This window comes from Rana temporaria, chromosome 3, assembly GCF_905171775.1.
Source record: "Rana temporaria chromosome 3, aRanTem1.1, whole genome shotgun sequence".
NCBI lineage: Eukaryota > Metazoa > Chordata > Amphibia > Anura > Ranidae > Rana > Rana temporaria.
The window spans coordinates 350,000,436-350,024,233 of record NC_053491.1 but is presented as its reverse complement, the minus strand read 5'-3'; the positions used below and the strand labels follow the sequence as shown (position 1 = coordinate 350,024,233).

The following is a 23,798-nucleotide window of genomic DNA, read 5'->3' as shown; positions in this document are numbered from 1 at the left end:
CAGAGGAATACAAAGGAGAAAAGTGCAAAGGCTAGCTGTAAGCTAGCATTATTATCATATACTTGGTGATAATTGGCTTAAGGGGTGTTTCTTTGGATTGCCCTGGCTTCAAACAAATGAACTGTATTTACCTGTTCTGAGAGTTCACCTCATTCCCATCTCCGTCATCTCGTTTCCGTTCAAGGCGAGCTCGCCGGCGTCTCTCTCTGGCAGCTTCCTCCTCATCGTCGTCAACTCTCTCATAGGTAACTCTGCAGTGGGAAAGATACAAATATTTTACATTGTGATAATTTTCTCATGAAAATGTTCCATTTGCATACATAAACAGATATCACAAGGATGTGAAATTGCCATTTGATGGTGAAAAAAATTAAATTTAAAACCCAACATTTTCATTTGCTTGGGATGGGAAAGGTTAGCACCTCTGTCAGTTTTTTTTTGCCAAGTGTGTCCTTGTCAGGGGAGATTTCACCTTGCCTATTCTAGTGACCACACAGGAAGCAATATTCCAAACAAGTACTAAAAAAAAAAAACTTTTAGTTATAGTTGTGCTTTAGCGCAGACTTGATGACTTGATTTTTTCATAAAAAATCTGAGTTTGCATATAACTTCATAAATTGCATATAATTTCTGCTGCCTGTGTCAGGCCTCGTACACACGATAGGTTAAACAGAGGACAACGGTCTGATGGACCGTTTTCATCGGTCAAAACCGATCGTGTGTGGGCCCCATAGGTTATTTAACCATCTGTTAAAAAAAAGCCAACTTGCTTTAAATTTAACCGATGGATTCCTAACCGATGGGAAAAAAACAATCGTTAGTAGGCACAGCCATCGGTTAAAAATCCATGCATGCTCAGAATCGACGCATGCTTGGAAGCATTGAAATTCATTTTTTTCAGCACGTTGTTGTGTTTTACGTCACTGCGTTCTGACACAATCGTTTTTTTAACCGATGGTGTGTAGGCACGACGGACCATCAGTCAGCTTCATCGGTTAACCGATGAAAACGGTCCATCAGACCGTTCTCATCAGATGGACCGATTGTGTGTACGCGGCTTCAGTGTGATGGTCATCATTTGCTCGGTTTGATATGTCTATCTGTCCCTATCAAGTTATTATTTGGGGTCTGTGTCCCACAGGGGAGATTTCTCTTCACTTCCTGTCCTGAAGGCACAACAGAAAACCTCTCCAAAGTAAACGGAATTCCGATCTTAGAGAAATGTTACAAGAACACGCATGCTCAGAATCAAGTCGACGCATGCTTGGAAGCATTGAACTTAATTTTTTTCAGCACGTCGTTGTGTTTTACGTCACTGCGTTCTGACACAATCGTTTTTTTAACCGATGGTGTGTAGACGCGACGGACCATTAGTCAGCTTCATCGGTTAACCGATGAAAACGGTCCATCAGACCATTCTCATCATATGGACCGATCGTGTGTACGCGACTTCAGTGTGATGGTCATCATTTGCTCGGTTTGATATGTCTATCTGTCCTGGTGATTATTGTCACAGAAATTGTCACAGTGAAATTCTAATTCTTCAACTATCACTAGAGTAATAAATGATGTAAAATCCTTTGGTGAAGATATCTGTTCTTGTAACATTTCTCTAAGATGGGAATTCCGTTTACTTTGGAGAGATTTTCTGTTGTGCCTTCAGGACAGGAAGTGAAGAGAAATCTCCCCTGTGGGACACAGACCCCAAATAATAACTTGATAGGGGTTTTAATTCTTCCATATTTTAACAAAAACATAAAGGTATTTTGTCTTTGCATACACTTCAAAACTCACCATTTAGACTGGCAAAGACACAAGTTAAAAAGACATCAGTCCATATTCAAATTATAGAAAACAAAGACAAGAACATTTTTGAAAAATGTTTAAATCCTTGCACAGAAATGCATACTTAACAAGAGTTAACATACTGCGATTTAGAGTCACACATATCAATTATCGTTAAGCCCACTTTCATTGGAAGCAATTCTACAAAAAAATTAGAAAATTCAATTGTGGTTTCATACACTGTATAATCTAAAGACTCTATAAAACCAACCTGTAATCCATCTCTCCCGTTTCTCATGTCGGCTGCCCTTCGCTAAAAATGATAGAGTTTCTTGGTGGAAGAAATTTTTACACACCAAAGATACTTAATCTGCTCTATTAAATATGTATGTAAAGGGAGGTAATTTGTAAAAAAAAATCTCAAGTGTCTCTGCAGCATTAAAGCACTTGGATATAAACAGTATCTTGAGAAGATAAATCCTTTTCTGTCCCACCATACTGTACATATCAAAAAGATTTTAATAAACTGATGCAAGGAGTACCTGCTTCTGTTCTGTAAATTAGGGGAACCTCTTTAACTGAACAAATCATCTCCAGAATAGCTCCCATGCATTTCTGTTTTGGAAAAAAAGCCCTCTGTGCCTCTTTATTTATCAGTTGCCCCTCTTTGGTATGATGTATAGACTCCAAGTGCCAACCTCCGGTCTGGCTTGTGGTTGGGCCCTCACCCTCCTCCTTGTCTTGCAGTGGACTTAATGATGTCATTGTGCAACCTTTACCTGGAGTGCCTTATAGAAAAGGCTTTGAGGGACAAGATGCACAGATGAAGGTAGCCTGCTCAAGTGAGGTAAGTATTACACATTATTCCTCATCCCTTAAAGTTAACAAGCATTTAACCCCTGCAGCGTGTGTATGTGGGGGGCTACAAGGGTAGTTTATTTGTAACTCCAAAAGTTTTGATCTAAAGTGTATCTACAATCTATTACTTTTTTTTCTGTTTGTGCCCCTGCTCTGGTTTACTACTCAAGTGTTTCTGAATCTTTTTTCAGTCAAGGCACCCTTTAAAATTCTGGTCAATCTCAAGGCACACACTAAAATAATGGACATTCTCGAGGCACACCATTCCAAAATGTAAACAACGTTTCTAATAGTTTAAAATAATACATCAACATCCACACACGTAGGACACCCAATGTTAGAGGTGATTTATCCTTCCAAATCCAATACACTTTTGCACACTGGTACTGTGTAATCCAGTGTTTCTCTTCTCCCTCCGTTTTTCTTCATTACTCAGCTAAAGTGACCCCAGAGCTGATGGCGAGGGGCAAGAAAGGATCATTGGTTGTTAGGATGCCAACAGCTAGAACACAGATGTCGAACACAAGGCCCGCGGGCCAAATCCGGCCCTCCAGGCCATTTCAAGTGGCCCTTGCACCTCTCCTGCAACTGCAGGAGAGCTCCAGCCCTCCTCTGGTCCTACTCCAGACCCTTACTTTCTGCTTTCAAGCAATGCATCCATCTTCTTCCCAGCAGCAGCATAAGGAAAGAAGGGTGCACTGTGATGTAAGGGAGAGTGGGGGACTCAACTTCTCATGGCTCTTGACATCTAATGTAAAGGGAAGAGGATGCGCTGGACATCTAATTTACAGATACAATAGGCCCTTTTGAGGACAGTTGTAAGGCTAATGCGACCCACAATGAAATTGAGTTTGACACCCCTGAGCTAGAAGGCCGTAATAGTGCACATTGAAAACCTGTGGCTTTGTGAAACTAAAGGGCAGGCTTCATTCTGCCAAGGCATCCCTGAAGAAACCTTAAGGTACCCCAGGATGCCTGGGCACCCTGGTTGAAAAAGGCTACTCAATTTCTTTTCTTTTTTTTTGGATGGAAGATCCCTCATGTTTTTTTTAGCAGCATAGAGCAAGTGACGGTGATTTTCTTAAAAAATGATTAGGTAATATGTAAAGAAAGTGTAGCGCCAATATAACTCAACTCCACTTAGGTGAGGACCCAAAAAGAGTGAGATAATCTAAAAATGGAAATAATCCAAATATGTACTTAACACTGTGAAGTGTGGTGAAAATTATATAAATGATTAGAGATTTGGTGAGATCCCAAATAATAAATAAAACTTGTAGGATGGGAATGTACACCTGGGAGACAAAAGTGTCTGTGAGGCAAATATTCCTGTGTGAGTATTAATGTGAACCTCTGAGGATCAGCATACACCTATTGCCAATTGTGTCCTGTTAGGAACCTAGAGGGAGATGTCAATACACTCAATAAACACACAATATAGCAATTAGCCTGTGAAGGCAAGTAAGCTATAGGTTCAGAACAAGTCCTTTTGAAAAAACATCTTAAATCATTTGGGATGATTTTAAATCAACATAAATTAAAAAATGATTAAGCTTTATTTTATCATAATAACAAAGATCAAATGAACATGGATACATACCGTTTATAAAACAATATTCAAAAATGTATTAGTCTGGCCCTAACACTACTCCATTTGTCCTAGTGGCCAGTGTCACCAGAAATCGAAGGGATGGTAAAAATCAAAATTTGTAAGTTGTCATAATTAGAGGTAGAAATCTTCTAATGATGGCACAAGTTCCTATGACAAATTAAAGGTGGCCATAGATGGATCAAAATTCAGCAGGAACTAGACAAATTATGATCCATGTGTGACCACTGATGCTCAAGTGAACAAGATAGAAAGTAAAGCGGAGTCTATTCCGTGGGACACAGATAGTAAGCTGCTAAATCAGTCTTTCTAAACCAGGGTTCAGTAGAACCCCATGATTCCTCCAGAGATTGCTAATGGGAGCAGTGACAATTGACAAATTGATCTCCCACCTACAATGACTACCAATTTAAGGGGGCAGATTTCTATTTATTGCAAGGGTTCTCTTTTATATTGCTCACCAGAGTAAGGGGGCTTTTTTCACCAAAGTGTAGAGACATTTCTTCACCAACCACCCATGTAAGGAGGAATTACTCCACTGGCAACCAATATAAAAAGATATTTCTCCACTGACTACTAAGTAAGGGGCATTTTTCCACTGACGTGTAAGGTAAGTTAACAAATTTATCAGTTTGTGTCTTTTTTAGCTATTATTATTTATTTTCATGATTATTATATGTGTATAGAGCAAGGGGTTGTTGTAAAATAATCATCTCTGGGTGTCATATATTCTAGGTAATCCAAATGCTTTATTCTTTTACTCAACTCAACAGCTTGCAGTGGGGTCGCTTAAATAAACAGAACCTAAAACTGATATTTCAGTAATCTGGCGTTTGTTACCAATCAAAGTTATCAGATTACTGATTTTATTTCATATTTTTTTTTAAATCACATGGATCAATAAAGCTGTGTACTTTAAAGATTATTTAAACTATATCACTGAACATTCTTTTATTTGCTTTCTTTTGGTCGTTTAAACATACAATTGAAAGCATTTTGTTATAGCTATTCAATCTAGTTGCATAAAAAAAAGTTGATCTTTTAGAAATTTAGGTCCAGATCCACAAAAACCCGGCGCAACGTAACTTTTTCAATTTAAGTTACACGGCCGGAAAATTTCTACCTAAGTGCCGATCCACAAAGCACTTACCTAGAAATTTTCGGCTGTGTAACTTAAATCCGGCCGGCGCAAGGCGTTCCTATTCAAATGGGGCGAGTCCCATTTAAATTAGGCGCGCTCCCGCGCCGGCCGTACTGCGCTTGCTCACGACATCATTTTCCCGACGTGCTTTGCGCGGTTTTTACGTTGCGCCGGGTTTTGAGAATCGCAACGGGCGTAAAAAAAAATACGAGTTGCGGCGGAAAAAAAAAATTGAAAAAAAAAGACGGCGACGTGGGATAGAAGGGTCTACTTTTACAAGGCCTAAACAGTTTAGGCCTTGTAAAAGCAGCCCTAATTTTACGATTGCAAACTAATACTTACGGAGAAAAAACTAAGCTGAAAAGCTTTGTGGATCTCCGTAAGTGCTAATTTGCATACTCGAAATGCCCCCAGCGGCGGATGCGGTACTGCATCCTAAGATCCGACAGTGTAAGTCCCTTACACATGTCGGATCTTCTGCCTATCTATTGGAAACTGATTCTGTGGATCAGTTCCAAAGATAGAAACAGGGATACGACGGCGTATCCCTTTTGTGGATCTGGCCCTTAGAGCTGTCTTGTGCACACCTCACATATCTCAAGGAGAGTAATTAGCCCTCCTTGTTCTTATCCTGGACAACAGAATGATTAGCCTTTGTGCTATAGAAATCTGAGCGTGGGAGTGGCTGTGTAGTTAAGCAAAAAAGACACCTGGAAGGGCTGACACCACAAATAGCTGTATGTTGTAGATCTGACTGTATTTTTGGCAGGACAACATGTATTTTTTTGTATTTTCAAGGTCTTTAAAGCGATAAAACGTAGGGAACTGTGCAGTACTGGAGAGATGTAGCACAAATTTATTTTATTTTATTTGGCTTGACATACGCTTTAAAATAACACTACCATTTCCCTTTAAAGTGCATCAAACAGTGTTGTGCCTTATTTGTCTAAAAGCCACTAAAATAGCTTTTTAGTATGTTGATATTGAAATTGATATACAAATAAAAAAAATAATTAGTTATTAAACGCTTCAGAATTCCACCAAAATCAAGGCTGAATGCAGCAGATTTTTGGGACGCACAGTCTCAGCCTGGGCCAGGGGAAACATTTCATTTGAAAAACTTGGAACAAGGTGACGCTTGTAAAATCATCTAAAAATGTCTTCTTTAAATGGCCCATAAACCCGTCAACATTGTTACAACAGCTATCCAAACTGAGGGTGAACCTGGCAAGCCCCACTGCATCCTCTTCAATCAGCAAGAGCAAAGGAGACACAGCCTGTATTTTTTTTTTGACATTCCGTCACCAAAACATCTAAAATTATTCCCTTATTAGGACAATGATTGTGCAATAAAAACTCCCTCCACAGGCATTACACTATGACGATAACCATATGTTGGAAGAAAAGGGTAGTAAGATTTAAAGGCAAAAGGTCATGAACAAAATGTGACATGCAAGAGTGGGCTCTGACTTTACATGATTATTTTTTTTTATAGCTTAAAGAGATTATTCTGTTACATTTATATAGTGCAAAAAATATCCTACAGCCCCTTATACAGTAAACTATTCATATCAGACACTGCCTTAGAAGACCCCTTTTATAGTAGTATTATATAGTATAATATAATACAGTAGTGATATCATGTAGTATATAGTAGATTTATATATACTATGCTGACAGGAGCGGCTCTGTGTGAAACTCACTCGCTCGCCCCCCCCCCCCCAACCCTTGAGACAGTAAAGCGATAGACCGATCGGGAGCACAGGAAGAGGATCATGGGACATGTAGTTTTCTAGGGAGTGTTGTACAACGTATGTCATGGGGCTTGGACTTCAACACCCAAGATTCTGTGCACACAGAGGTGGAGAAGACATCATATTTTGCTGGGCAATTTACTGGGGGTAAAGCAGTGTAATGCAGGGAGTCAGGAAGTGCAGACCTGTTACTGGAGTCTGAGCCCTACACCAGAGGGACCAAAGACTGTGTAGAGACCCGGGGCCAAAATAGAGTGGTGCGGAAGTCCAAGTGAAAATAACTCACTGCTTCAGGTGTAACTGATACGTCCACTGAAACACACACCTGAGTGCTAGCCCTAGCTCGCCTCCATGGTAAATCGTCAAACTAAGAAACGGCTGCACCTCACATGGGCTCAAATTAAAGTTTATTGGAATATCAAAATAACCAAAATGACACCAGAAAGCACAAGCAGTGGTCAAGGTAGACACGTTTCACACAACAGAAATGTGCTTAATCATTACCAGAGTGGTGCGGAAACCAGAAAGTATGGACCTCCTGCCGGTGGTGTCTGTACACACACCGGACAGCGTGAGGACCAGAGCTGAAAGATGGAGCAGTCTGAGAAAACGGACTGCAAATCGTTCCAGACCTGACCCATTGGTGTATCAGTGAGTGGAACAACTGTGCTTAACCCCTTAATGCCCACAGTTAATGCCAATATATACTGCCCCTTACTTATCAGCACATCAGCCATCTATTGTGAACAGACTTAAAGGAACAGCATCATGTGCACCACCTTTCAGATGAGCCCCAAAGATAGCCGACTTAGTAATGCTAAATAGGTGCCAGGTACTTTATAGCTATCTCTAGGGGTAGGTATACACCCACCCACTATTAGGGCTGTATGTTTAAAGTGCACATTTTGTTAGGTTAGTGATAGCTCTTATATTGCCCGCTATTTATACTGGCTGAAATGTAGTTAAACTTTTTTTGCAGTTAGCAAATTGCCATAAAATAGGCCAGTGTTTACCTTACCCAGTATACATTCTCTAATGTGCTCAAATGCCTGTTATATAATACTGCTACTTCAGGCTAAAAAGTCATCTAAACGTTCACTAGTACTGTTATGCCCACTCAGGGATTGGGGCACAGCATTAGCCTTAAGGAATGCAGCTGACAGAGTATCAGCTGTCAGACTTATAATGTGCCTCTTAGCTATTGTTTCTGCTCCAAATTCAGAAAACCTAATTATTTCAAAAGTAAGACAGGAAATAAGTAAGTAAAAGCAAATGGTATTCCTGACTGCAAACCTAATATTATCTGTTATGTGACCAGGGATTTTTTCAGTGGAAATGCAGTTCTGGCACCTCCAGCACTGACTGTATATAATGGCAAGGGGTGCTGGGGTGTGCTGCAGGATATAATGATGATGACTGCTGGGGGATCTATTCTAGCTTGAGGGGATCTATTTTTGAAGGGAGGGGGTCTGTTATTGCTGGGGATGGGTCTTATGTTGCTGAGGGGGCAGTTATTGCTGAGAGAGATCTACTGTTGAGGGAGGGGTCTATTGATGCTGGATGCTGGAGAGTCTACTGATGCTGACTGTGGGGAGATCTGTTGTTGCTGCTGGGGATCTATTGTTGCTGAGGGATTGTCGCGGGGGGGGGGGTCTATTGTTGCTAGAGGGGCTCTATTGTGACTGGCTGCAGGGGATCAATTTGAAAGCTTTTTTTGTTATCATTATCATATTCCCTGCAAATGACGTATCGCCACAAAAAGATACTTGGTTCTGTATTTTTGAAAAGAACAGTAATGGTAGGTAGGTAGGGGGTGGAACCAAGGAACAGTACTCGGAGATGGGTAGGGGTAGAGAAAAGGGGTCGGTGAGGGGGCGTTCCAGCACCTATTCTCTGAAAAAAAATGCCCTGCATGTGACTAACACCTTCTAACATCAGCCTCCCAAGATTCCCTGATAGAGATCAGAAGACCAGTGCCATGGTATAAGTCATGTGCATGGCAACTACACCATAGCTGATGCAAAATGAATGTGTTTCAGACATTTGACATTCACAAGATATTAAAATGACTGTTCATTCTTCGTCTGCGTCTTTATAGAACAATAGATGGATTCAGACAATGGCCATGGAAGTCTACATCATCCAATTAATGCTACCCTCCCCTCACTAATCAGACCATGGCTAGAACCTCTGGATCAGTGTCATCTGAATACGTGTGGCAGAATCTATTGCAAAACTTTCTGGCACTCCAAGTGACTGAACCACAGCCAGACCAATGAACATTTCATTACCCAAATACAAAGCGTGTCAGCCAGATAACTGCTTTGCCTCTTAGGCTTGAAGATTGGTATCAAATACAAAGCAGAAAAATGGCAGGATATAGTACATACATAAGCCAACACTGACCATTGTTCTTACAACATTGAAACCTCTAGGGGCACAACTTCTGGATATCTAAGAAGAACACTGCAGGACAGCTCAGCTGAAACTCCTATAATCCTTAAGTGTATCTACTGTATTGCCAATTTTTTTTTCTGTTTTGGATAGAGTGGGTGAGGAATAGTACTCCTGTCCAGTTCTAGGCCATTGGAGGCTATGTTGGGAAAATTCCATCACTTAATGTCTGGTAAAAAAAGCCTCCAAGACAGGAAATTGGAAAACAGCAACATAGACAGAAAAGAAAAAATGAATTCCAGGTATGCCATTAGTTTAGTTATGCTGGTCCAGCTTGGACCAATGTACCCATGTATACACTGTACCCGTGGGATCCCTTTAGAAGCTGGAAATCATTGTAGTAAACATCACTACTCCAGTAATCTCCTCTAATTTCTAGGTGCTGTGCCAAGTGGCAGCTCTGCTGTATCCTGAACCGGGGCTTGGCACAGGTACCATTCAGAGAATTCTTTGGATTTTTCCAATAAATGCAAAGCAGGCTTCGATTGGATGAGATGTAGAACACAATTCCGTTCCACCTCGCCCAATCAGATAACAGTTAGAAAATGCAAATGGCCTCTTAATGGCGCCCATGCTAAGCAGGCAGTCTCCTGTGTTCACAATACAGCAGGGAAGCCACTTGACATGGAACCTTTAAGCTGGCGGAGATCACGGTGTCTACTACAATGATGTCCTGCTTCTAGAGAAATCCCACAGGTACAGTATGTAGTGGAAAAATAGGTTTTATGCAGAGCACACAGCCATTTTGCCTTGTGCTAATAAGCACACATTTTGTCTTTTTGATATAATGCATCTTAAGCTAAAAGATTCACTCAACTTTCATTCGCTTTCCCATTCATTCAATAACCAAACATCACCGCACTGCCATTTTTATCTTCTCAGCTCTCCCAGCAAAACTCTCTGCCGGGAGTGCCCCTCGTTATTTTACTATATCTAAAGCCCTCAAACAGGAAGTGATGGCTGCAGCAGCCAATCACATTCTCCATGGGAGGGGCCATCACAGGATGTCCCCTCCACACAGGAAACACCATATAAGGGCATCCCTCTAACAGGATGTCCAATACAATACATAAATACAACACAATACAATGCTGGCTAAAGTCTTATGGGCATGTCTGGGCAGGGAAAGCATATAGCAAACAAAGCCATATTGCTTTTAAAACATGGACGCCTTCCCTGACTCTGAAAACGCTCACAAGCTCTCATATTACCACTGATAGGAATCCTTATTTTGCGCAATTTCATAGAATAACGTATATTTAGATTATACTATAGATTCCACCTACTTGTAGGTGGAATGGAGACTATCTGCAGGCGTGCGCTACGAATCCCAACCATGCTGATCAGACACAGCAGAGACAAGAGCACACATCCGCCTATAACCACTAATGTCCTTGTGGAGCGAGCATATCCCCTCCTCAACGATCGTCTGCGCTAATGCACAGAGGGCCCTATTGATACGCCGCGTAAGTTAAAAGTTGCGCCGTCGTATCTATGCGCGGTATTCTGGAACCTAGATACGCTTGAAATCTGGCTTCAGCCGACCGACGTAAGTTGCCGTATGCCGGCGTATCTTGGGTGCATATTTACGCTGGCCGCAAGGAGCGCTTCTGTAGATTTACACGTCGAATATGTAAATGAGCTAGATATGCCAATTCACAAAAGTACTTGCGCCCGCTACACCGTTTACGTAAGGCTTACGTCCGGCGTAACGTTACCCCTGCTATATGAGGTGCAGGTAATGCAGAGTATGGACGTCGGCACAAGCGTATCTTTTTACGTCGTTTACGTAAGTCGTACGTGAATGGGGCTGTGCGTAGGTTACGTTCACGTCACAGGCATTGAGCCGGCGTAACTTAGGTAGAAAATTTGACGTGATACTGAGCATGCGCACGCATGCGCCGTTCGTTAGGCGCTTCATTTACATGGGGTCACGATTCATTTCCATACAACACGCCCCCTACCAGCCTACTTTGAATGAGGCGGGCTTACGCCGGCCCATATACGCTACGCCGCCGTAACTTAGGGAGCAAGTGCTTTGTGAATACAGTACTTGCCTCACTAAGTTACGTCGGCATAGCGCATATGAGATGCGCTACGCCCGACTATAGATACGCCGCGGTACGCAAATCTGGCCCCCATACTTCCTCTTTAAGTTTCCCCACAACAAGCAGCTTGCTATGAGGGCAGCTTTGTGTACCCATGCAGGCATGAAGCTGTGTTTTGGCCCCGCCCCCTCTATCTTCTTATTGGCTAACTGAGTTTGATAGCAGTGGAAGCCAATGGTGCCGCTGCTGTCTCTCAGTCAATCAGGAGGGAGAGTCCCGGACGGCCGAGGGACTTGTGAACATTGCTGGATAGAGATGGGGCTCAGGTAAGTATTAGGGGGGCTGCTGCACACAGAAGGTTTTTTATCTTAATGCATAGAATGCATTAAGACAAAAAAACTTCTGCCTTTACAACCACTTTAACTCTAAACTGACAACCTGTGCAGGTTTTTAAAGTGTCATCTATAGACAATTTAGGGTACTGAAGTGTGTTGGCATTTCACAGGAGCATGCAATTTTAAGAGTTGATATGTTTGGTATCTATTTACTCTTTGCAACCTTATCTTTCAGATTTTACCTAAAAACTGGGTAATATGCTGTGTCTGTGTACACTAAAATAAACGTTATCACATTTTTTCTTTTCTTTTTTTTAATGCGCCATTTTCTTCTCCAGGGTCTTTGCCTTCAGAAAATATATAGGCCCGGATTCACAAAGCACTTACTGAGATATGTCTAAAAATAGGCTTCCTACGACCCACGTATCGTGGGCGCATATTTACGCTGGGCGCATTTGCCGTTCCCATTGATTTTCTATGCACATATGCAAATGAGGGAGATACGCCGATTCACAAACGTACTTGCGCCCGGCGCATAATATACGCAGTTTGCGTAAGTCGTACGTCCGGCGTAAAGTTATTCCCCATATATGAGGCGCAACCCATGCAAAGGTATGGATCAGGGAACACAGCCGTCGTATTTTACGTTGTTTACGTAGTACGTGAATATGGCTAGGCGTAGGTTACGTTCATGTCGTAGGCAGTGATTCGACGTATCTTAGGCAGTTGTTTCGACGTGATTCTGAGCATGCGCACTGGGATGCGGCCACGGGACCGCGCATGCGCCGTTCGTTTTAAGTACTTCTATGGCGCTTGGCCCATCATTTGCATGGGGTCACGCCTCATTAGCATGGCTCACGCCCACTTCCACCTACGACGGCTTACGCCGAGGGAACCCAGCGCAGTTTGGGAGGCAAGTGCTTAGTGAATTTGGTGCTTGCCTCTCTGCTCTACGTCGGCGTAGCGTGTATTGGATACGCTACGCCGGCATAAATATGCGCCAATGTATGTCAGTCCGGGCCATAATGTATGGAGGTTTAACAAATCTTCAGGCTTAAAATGTGCATTTTAATACATGTGCAAAAACGAAAAAAATTGCTCTGGTAGCAAGTTGGTATTTTATTGCAGTACCCAGCACTCGCTGTTTTCTCCACATATTTAATATTGATGACTTTCTGTAATGCCAAGACTTGCAGACTCTGACACAGAATTCCCAGTCCATGACTTACAAACCCTTTGAGAATCCACAGCTTTCACCCTTCCCAGCATGCACCATTCCTGAAACCTCAGGAGGCTTAAAGGCAAAATAAATAAACAGATACAAAACGCCATTGTTATCCCTCCCTGTACCACTTTCATAATAACGTCTTTTTTTTTTCTTTTCCTATAAAATGGATTCATTGCAGACTTTCTCACCGGCAAGTCTGACAAGTTTGGCTGGTGATGTGGTGCAGAGGTTTTATGGGAATTATATTACACAATGTATAATTCCAAAAGATCAGGGCCCGGATTCACAAAGCACTTACGCCGACGTATCTCGAGATACGCCGCGTAGGTGTAAATATGCGCAGTCGTATCTATGCGCCGGACTCTGAAACCAAGATACACCTGAAAATAGGCTTCATCCAACCGAAGTAACTTTCCTACGCCGGCGTATCTTGGGCGCATATTTACGCTCGACGTAGGTGGCGCTCCCATTGATTTCCTATTCACATATGCAAATGAGGGAGATACGCCGATTCACGAACGTACGTCTGTCCAACGCAGTGCGCGTAAAGTCCTACGTCCGGCGTAACGTTATGCCCCATAAAGCAGGTGTAAGTCAGCAGCATCCATGCAAATGGCTGCACCAGGGAACACAAGCCGACGTATTTTACGTAGTTAACGTAGGATGTAAATATGACTAGGCGTAGGTTACGTTCATGTCGTAGGCAGTGATCCGTCGTATTTTAGGGAGTAGTTCCGACATGATTCTTAGCATGCGCACTGGTATACGTCCACGGGACGGCGCATGCGCCGTTTGTTTTAAGTACTTGTATGGCACTCGGCCCATCATTTGCATGGGGTCACGCCTCATTAGCATGGCTCACGCCCACTTCCACTTACGACGGCTTACACCGAGGGAACCCAGCGCAGTTTGAGAGGCAAGTACTTTGGGAATTCGGTGCTTGCCTCTCTGCGCTACGTCGGCGTAGCGTATATTAGATACGCTACGCCGGCATAAATATGCACCAATGTATGTGAATCCGGGCCCAGATCTGTAAAGAATGCTTTTAGAGGTGGGCTGTCCTGTCTAATATTCTCACTACGACCTTCAGATTTTTTTAAAGGGATGTTATGTGGTCAGTTTAGTTCTAATTGTACAATCTACCTGAAAGAAACCTCTGGTCTGTCATATCTGCACAAATGTATTTCTTATCCCCTTGCCGACCGCTCCACTTAAATTTACTGCGGGGTGGAGGTTCCTGTGTACAAAATGACGTACAGGTACGTGATTCTGCATGTCAGAGTCTGTGGCGCAGAGGGGATGGATTGGACACAGTAGGAGCCAATCAGCGGGTCTGACGATCTTTCCTGCGAGAGGCAGAGCGGCAGATCGCCATTCTGTGACAAGGGAAGATAGAGATCATATTTTTCAGCTAAGCAGGAACATGAATCTATGTCTTCCCACAGTTAAAGCCCCCCCCCCCCCCCACACACACACACACACACACAGTTAGAAAGCCAGGGACACATTTAACCCTTTGGTCACCCTTGATGTTAACTCCTTCCCTGCCAGTGTCATTAGTGCAGTGACAGTGTACATTTTTTAGCACTGATCACTGTATTCGTGCCACTGGTCTCAAAAAAAGTGTCAAAAGTGTCATTTAGCTATTTTCCCGCCGCAATGTCGCAGTCCATAAGTTGCTGATCGCCGATATTATTAGTAAAAATAAATACAAATTACATTCAGAGGTGTGCGCAGCCTGTTGCATTAGGGTGTGCATCTGAACGCTCAAAAACACAGAAAGGGAATGGGCTGGTAAATGACATGGGCAGGGGGAATCTGCACTGCAGGGAGTGATTATGGTGTGCCTGGGCACACCTGGCACACCCTGTGCGCACACCTATGATTACATTTAAAAATCACAAACACAGTTTGTAGACGCTATAACTTTTGCGCAAACTAATCGATATATACTCATGGGCATTTTTTTTACCAAAAATATGTAGCAGAGTACATATTGGCCTAAATTTCTGAAGACATTCGATTTTTTTTTACACTTTTTATTTGCATGTGTTTTATAGCAAAACGTTTATAAAACAAAAAATAAAAAATGCAGCAATGATCAACTACCACCAAAACAAAGCTCTATTTGTAGGGAAAAAAGGACATTTTATTTGGGTACAATGTCGCATGACCGCGGAATTGTCAGTTAAATAAATGCAGTGCCTTATCGCAAAAAATGACCGGGTCATAAAGGGGGGTAAACCTTCTGGAGTGGTTAAAGTTGATTCATCAATCAACTTCAGCATAATCAGCCTGTCGTTTCGTTTTTTTCTTTAACCCATGATTGAAGAAAAGAAAATAGCATAATCTATGGCCAGCCCTAGTGTAAGTTCACTGACAGTTGCATTTGACCTCCCTGTACACTGCATTAAAACTGAACCCCAGACAAACTGCTTAAAACACAATTTTTTTTTTTGTAGACTGAGCTGCAAATGTACACTGTGTGCTGGGATTACTGAACTCCTGCATGCATCATCCTGCACTGGCCAATCAAGAAGGCTGAAGCATCTGGAAGAAGTGAAGGAGAAGATGCTGGTTCCAGGGAGGGACCTCGCAGACGTCAGAACATTGGAGCCACAGTAAGTATCTCAGTCTTTAGTTCCGCTTTAATACACAGATGAAATAAATATTTGGAGAGTTGTTTTTCCTTCCAAATAGACATGTACGTATTTTTGGTCAACCATTCCTAAGATTTACACAGACCAGCCACAAACTACGTCCCTGTCTGGCGGTAAAAAAAATTTTATTTTTTTTTTGCACCTTAGGCAGGCCATACATTTTGAGAATTTCTTTGATGCAACCGTGGTTTGCAGGGGAAAAAATGCTAGGTTTCCCCATCAACACAGTCAGTGTTGATGGGGCAATTCTTCCTGTGGAGCTATTGTGTTCTCCTGGGTGGCAGGGAGCAGTCCCTGCCAAGAGAACACAGTGATTATTTATAGCAGCTATAGCCACTGGCAAAAACTCCAACATGCTGGTTGTACCCAAATCGACCCATAGGTCGACTTGGTTACATTAAAGGGTTTGTAAAGGAAATTTTTTAGTGGTCACTAATCAAGGAGGTGTGATTACTGTGTGTCTAAAACCCCTCAGCACCAATCAGTTTAGTTTTCCAAACCATCACTGCCCTGTATTGGCTCTGTGGCTCTGTACATCACAGAAGCAGGAAACAACATGCAAAAACGAAACTAGAAACTACAGGTACATTATATGATTGATTTTTATCTATTTTTAATCATTTTTAAAAGGAATCAGTTAACTATACCCTGTAAACAGTAATTTCAACAAAAATGTTTTTTCCTTTACAACTCCTTTAAGCCTGCTAATAGATGGTTCAAATTACAACCGGTCCCAGCTGAACTGGCCAAGATTATAATGACCTATGGCCGCCTTAACACTTACGGGTCTCCTTCCCACTCCCCACCTTTGATTGGGCATTAAAAGGAAGCCTGATGAGCTCACCTTTATGTCACTATGCTTTCCACTCCTGTTATGCCACGTACACACGATCGGAATTTCCGACAGAAAAAAAATCCGTAATTCCGACGGAAAATTGCATCGATGAAGCTGACTTCCATCAGTCTTGCATACAGACTAAATTCCGACTGTCCTAAAACTCGGTGAGGTAAAACACTCCGACGAGCCGAGAAAAATTAAGTTCAATGATTCCAAGCATGCGTCGACTTAATGCGTGGGTTTTTTCTCCGTTGGAGTTGCACACAGACGATAGGAATTTCCGATTTCCGCATCGGAAAAAAATAAAACCTGTTCTATATCTAAACACTGATGGAAAAAAGTCCGATGGGGCCCACACACAATCGGAATTTCCGATGAAAAAAGTCTATCTGACTTTTTTCATTGGAAATTTCGATCGCGTGTAGGCGGCATTAGTGTATTTATTTGACTGCAGCACATCAAATTGGCTAATTGTGCTGCTTCTCCGTGTCTCTGAGCACTGCTGTACAGGGATTGTAAATCCCCATGCACACGAGACGCTGGTAAACTCGAGTTCAGAGGCATTTGGACATTTTTTTTAACTGCCCCTGAACACATTTAATGTTATCCTATGTGTCCATGCACACATTCACGTTTTCTGGTGTTTTAAAGCAGTTGGGTTTAGGCTCGTTTTTTCAGAAGCAAAATTTTGGGTTCAGACGCAAAAGTTTTTGCGTTTCAAAGCTTTGGGAGGGTTTACAATGTCTTTGTTATGAATGCTGATAGCCGCAAACGCAGTAAAACGCCACTAAACGCGGCAAAACGCAGCGAAATTCGCGGCAAAAACAGGCGTTTTAAACGCCGGTTTTTGCCTTTGAAAACTTGAGTTTACATGTGTTTGCATTTGCTTCTCGTGTGCATGGGGCCTAAAAATGCTGATACCAAGTCTGAATTAGGTACATGCACTGCTTGCATTGTGACATATATTCTAATGTATTAATGATTACAGAACTGCATTCAGAGTTTAGATTACATTTGACTATTTTTTTCCCGAGGAAACCGGTCGTGTGTACATTTTCGTCGAGGAAACTGTCGAGAAACTCGACGAGCCAAAAAGAGAGCAAGTTCTCTATTTCCTCGACGGGAATGGAGAAACTTACCTTGTCGAGTTCTTCGACAGCCTAACAAGGAACTCGACGAGGAAAACGATGTGTTTCACCCGTCGAGTTCCTCGGTCGTGTGTACGAGTCTTCAGGATAGAACCATGACTGGTAGCCTTGCGAATCTTCAAGGATCAAGCAACAGATCATCTTCACCTTTGCTTCACAATGTATCAAGTATTAAACCTGGAACATGCACGTAACCAGAAGCAAGGATGAGGTTGGCACAACCACAAACCAGCAATAAGTAATTGTTCTTTTACAGTAAAACCTTGGATTGCAAGCATAATTTGTTCCAGAAACATGCTTGTAATCCAAAGCACTTGTATATCAAAGCAAATTACTCCATAAGAAATAATGGAAACTCAAATGATTTGTTCCACAACGATTTATTCATAGGTCCTTCAGTTTATAGTAAATATAAAAAAATTATAGCAATGTGACCAGGTTGTGTAACCATAAAATGTCCATCCACAAGGGCATTAGAAGCAAAATCCATCAGGAGCTACAAAGTATAAAAGAGAAGAGAGGCGCAGTGTAAGTGTAGCAATATGTTGCTAAATGTTGTACCTTTATTAAATGTAACCATATTGCTACACTTTTATACTCAGTTTCGACATGACGCTACTTGTATATCTAATCAAAATGTATTTAAAATGCTTGTCTTCCAAAAAGTTACTCTCAAACCAAGGTTTTTCTGTATTTGTAAAGCTATTACACTCTATTGGTGCTCCTTTAACCACTTAAGCCCCGGTCCATTTTGTTGCTAAATGCCCAGGCCAGGTTTTGCGATTCGGCACTGCGTCGCTTTAATTGCGCGGTCGTGCGACGTAGCTCCCAAACAAAATTGGCGTACTTTTTTCCCCACAAATAGAGCTTTCTTTTGGTGGTATTTGATCACCTCTGCGGTTTTTATTTTTTGCGCTATAAACAAAAATAGAGCGACAATTTTGAAAAAAATGCAATATTTTTTACTTTTTGCTATAATAAATATCCCCCAAAAACATATAAAAAAAAATTTCCCTCAGTTTAGGCCGATACGTATTCTTCTACCTTTTTTTGGTAAAAAAAAACGCAATAAGCGTTTATCGATTGGTTTGCGCAAAATTTATAGCGTTTACAAAATAGGGGATAGTTTTATTGCATTTTTATTAATTCTTTTTTTTTTTTACTACTAATGGCGGCGATCAGCGATTTTTTCCGTGACTGCGACATTATGGCGGACACTTCGGACAATTTTGACACATTTTTGGGACCATTGTCATTTTCACAGCAAAAAATGCATTTAAATTGCATTCTTTATTGTGAAAATGACAGTTGCAGTTTGGGAGTTAACCACAGGGGGCGCTGTAGGAGTTAGGGTTCACCTAGTGTGTGTTTACAACTGTAGGGGGGTGTGGCTGTAGGACTGACGTCATCGATCGAGTCTCCCTATAAAAGGGATCACTCGATCGATGCAGCCGCCACAGTGAAGCACGGGGAAGCCGTGTTTACATACGGCTCTCCCCGTTCTTCAGCTCCGGGGAGCGATCGCGACGGAGTGGCTATAAACGAATAGCCGCGCCGTCGTCCCAGATCGCTCCCCGCGGGTATCCGACCGCCGCATGTAGCGGGGGGGTCCCGATCGGACCCCGACCCGCGGAAAGGCAGGGACGTACATGTACGCCCATATGCCTGTACGTGCCATTCTGTGGACGTACATATACATACGGCGGTCGGCAAGTGGTTAAGGCTGCATTCACACCTGAGCGTATTTTGCAGCATTTTTTACCGCGTATTGCCGTGATATTTGAGGCGTTTTTTACCGCGATTTGTCTCTGCGTTTTTTACCGCGATTTTGGACAGGTCTAGGGTCACCAATGTTAAAAACAGAAAAACGCCCAAATACGCTCAATTCGAGCGACAAAAAAGGGTCCAGAACTTGTTTGAGCTTCAGGCGTTCGGCGTCAGGCATTTTGGAGTGGAGATGTGAACCATCTCCATTGAGAATAATGTATTTTTTCCCCTCTAGTGTTTTGGAGCTTCATGCTTCAGGCGACAAAACGCTCAGGTGTGAATGCAGCCTTAGCAGTAGGTTTTCCTAGCGCTGCTGAAAATGAAAGATATTCGAAAAACACTAAAGTACACTGTCCTTATTTAACTAATGGATTAGGTGCAGTGTAAAGCTTCTCCCGAATTCCGCAGTCTTATCTGGTGGACTTTCAGAGCACACCAGTGCCAACAGCCATCCTGACAGCGAGTTCAGTGAAAAACAGCTTCCAAAAGCACATGTTGAAGAAATTAGAACAAGGCTTGAGATGAAATGCTGCTGAAATTGTAATAGATAAAATTGTATTTCATGAGCATCAAAGATAGCTGAAGCTTCAGGACATTTACAAATGGGATAAACAGGAGGGCTGATTTGTTTGGTGTGATCACTTCCTGGTGCTTGGAAAGGGCCCATTATCTATTTAACAAGCAGATTTTTCACAGCTGTGTCAGTTTAACCATTAATAATATTTTTTTACTAGCAAATCATGCCTCATTTATAGTATAGTTAAATGGAAGAACAGTAAGGAAAGAAAACTGAAAGCGGAACTCCACCAAAAAAAGTGCCTGTTGCTAAACAGATCGTCCTAATCTGCCACTTCCTGATCCGCGGTCCGTCTTTTTTCTTCTCCTCCTCGGCTGCCTCCTGGGGAATGGGGGAGCGGTGTCTTCTGGGACCTTGTGTGTGTCCCAGGAGACATCACCCATTCACGGCGCGCCATGTGGCTCGTGCATGCGCAGTAGGGAATCGGGCGGTGAAGCCGCAAGGCTTCACTTCCTGATTCCCTCACCGAGGATGGCGGCGGGGCAGCCGAGACCCGAGCGATTGCTCGGCTTCTGCTGCCGTCATCGCGGGCACCCTGGACAGGTAAGTCTCCTTATTAAAAGTCAGCAGCTACAGTGTTAGTAGCTGCTGACTTTAATTTTATTTATTTTTTTAAACCGGAACTCTGCTTTAAATGTTTACAAGAATATTTCCTAATTATGCCCTTTAGGCCCCTTTTACACCTGTGGACCGTATGTCCGCTTTTTCATCCATCCGTGTGCGTATGAAAAAGGGACATACATTGGTCCCTATGAGATCGCGGGTGTCAGCAGGTGAACATCCACTGACACCCGATCTCGCCCTGCTTACGCATTTCGCTGATTCTTTAGACGGAGGAAAACCCTATTTTTCCTTCCATCTGCAGATCGGATTGGGTGAACACGGACAGGCGGTCCGTGTTTATCCCATCCCCCCATAGGGGAGAGCGGATAAAAGACAGGGCGGTCCCTGCACAGTGTGTGGGGACCGCCCTGTCGTTTGCCGGCTCAGCGGGGATCAGCGGAGTGATCCCCGCTGAGCAAGCAGAGGTTTACGGCCCATGTGAAAGGGCCCTTAGTTTTGTAGTGTTTCTCAATGCCTAATGTATTGTATCTGAAAAGTCATAGCCTTACTTAATAGGAGGATTCATGATCATATTGGAGGTATTTGTTTGCTTCCTTTCTATGTAAGAATATAACGTTAATGATAACTGTGAATATTTCACATATTATACATTATTTATTTGTTAATTTTTCTCTCTTTATGTAATAAATATTTGAGATGTATATGTAGCTATTTACGGGGCTTAATTCCTTGTTTACTCACGAAGTCTCTATGTCTCTATTTCATATTATTCTCTATGTCTGTGCGTCCCTGAAGAAGCCCTTTGTAGGGCGAAACATGTAGGACTACTAGCATGGGATACACAAGAAAGCTGGTGCAGGTTGTTGTAACTCCCCTTCCTTGTGTTTTTTAGAATATGTATATATGCAAAAATAGACTATATTTATTAATAAACATTTATATTTTTTATACAATATTGTGATTCCTTAATAATTTCTGTGGTTTTTGGCTAAAATGCTAATATCTAATACTTTAATATTCAAATGCTCCATGCATCCATAAAATCCCACGCCACACTCCGGTATCAGGGATTTGTATATATTCTCTTTTTAGGGATGGAAATGCAGTTGGATGTAATTCTCTACTAGTGCATGCTCTGTACTTTCCTTATTTCTATTATGGGTCTACACTCCATCTAATGCCTCGTACACACAATCAGTTTTTCCGACAGGAAACCCACATTTCTTTTTCAGCAGGAAAAACGGCTGAAATTTGTCTTGCTTATACACGGTCACTCAAGTCTTGGCTGAAATTCTGAACGTCAAGAACGTCAAGAACGCGGTGAAGAACAATGCGTACGACGAGTCGAGATAAATAAAGTTCAATAAGAAGTTCGGCTCTTCTGCTTGATTCTGAGCATGGACGTTTTTTTTCTTTTCTTGGCAGGAAAACTGACAGAAAAAGTGTGATGGATCATACACATGGTTGGAATTCCTGACAAAAACCTCACATCGCACTTTTCCTGTCAGGAAAACTGATCGTGTGTACGAGGCATTAGAGTCAGCAGTGTTTATTGTAAGCATCATGAACCACTGCCCCTTCCCACAGATAGCAGTGCCATGGGAACCATGAATGCCAACATGTACTGTGAAATACTGAAGCATTGCATGACCCCCTCCCTTCGGAGACTGGTCCGTATGGCAGTATTCCAACATGATAACGACCCGAAACACATACCTTCAAGATGACCACTGCCTTGCTAAAGCTGAGGGTAAAGGTGATGGACTGGCTAAGCATGTCACCCAGACCTAAACACTATTGAGCATCTGTGGGGCATCCTCAATGGGATGGTGGAGAAGTGTAGGGTCTCTAACATCCACCAGCTCCGTGATGTAGTCATGGAGGAGTGGAAGAGGACTCCAGTGGCAACCTCTGAAGCTCTGGTGAACTCCACACCCAAGAGGGTTAAGGCAGTGCTGGGAAATAATGGTGGCCACACGAAATATTGACACTTTGGGCCCAATTTGGACATTTTCACTTAGAGGTGTACTTACTTTTGTTGCCAGCATGTTAGACATTAATGGCTGTGTGTTGAGTTATTTTGAGGAGACAGCAAATTTACACTGTTATACAAGCTGTACACTCACTACTTTACATTGTAGCAAAGTGTAATTTCTTCAGTGTTGTCACATGAAAAGATATAATAAAAAAGTTTCAAAAATGTCAGGGGTGTACTCACTTTTGTGAGATACTGTATGATACTAGGGGCCATTGAAATGAATGGGATTAGGTATGTTAAGCGTTTTAGAGCTTCAAGCTTCTAACAGAAACACGCTTAGGCGTGAATGGGGCCTTATAAAGTCTATGGGCCAGATTCTCAAAGAGTTACGCCGGCGTATCAGCAGATACGCCGACGTAACTCCGAATCTAATCCCGTCGTATGTCTAAATGTATTCTCAAACTGAGATCCACTTAAACATGCATAAGATACGACGGCCTGCGCCGTCGTATCTTAGGGTGCAATATTTACGCTGGCCGCTAGGTGGCGCTTCCATTGCGGTCGCCGTAGAATATTCAAATGAGTCGTTACGCCGATTCACGAACGTACGCTTGCCCGTCGCAGTAAATTTACGCCGTTTCCGTAAGAGATACGCGGCGTAAAGATAAACATGCCCCCTAGGTGGCATATCCAATGTTAAGTATGGCCGTCGTTCCCGCGTCGAAATTTTTAAATTTTACGTCGTTTGCGTAATTCGTCCGTGAATGGGGCTGGACGCCATTTACGTTCATGTCGAAACCAATGACGTCCTTGCGACGTCATTTAGCGCAATGCACGTCGGGAAATTTTAGGGAGCGCGCATGCGCAGTACGTTCGGCGCGGGAACGCGCCTAATTTAAATGATCCACGCCCCCTACCCGGATCATTTGAATTAGACGGGCTTGCGCAGGGGGATTTATGCTATGCCGCCGCAACTTTACAGGCAAGTGCTTTGTGAATCAAGCACTTGCCCGTAAAACTTGCGGCGGCGTAACGTAAATGTCATACGTTACGC

General features: G+C 42.6%; 1 protein-coding gene across 6 annotated transcripts in view; it reads right to left on the bottom strand.

Annotated features, from left to right (window-relative positions):
- The window catches only part of CALD1 (caldesmon 1), a 242,678-nt gene that overhangs the window by 60,424 nt on the left and 158,456 nt on the right, over positions 1-23,798 (bottom strand). For all 6 annotated transcript variants that reach the window (XM_040345162.1, XM_040345160.1, XM_040345164.1 and 3 more), the window contains one exon: positions 132-251. In XM_040345162.1, the coding sequence (XP_040201096.1) occupies positions 132-251 (120 nt within the window). The remainder of the gene's footprint in view (positions 1-131; positions 252-23,798) is intronic.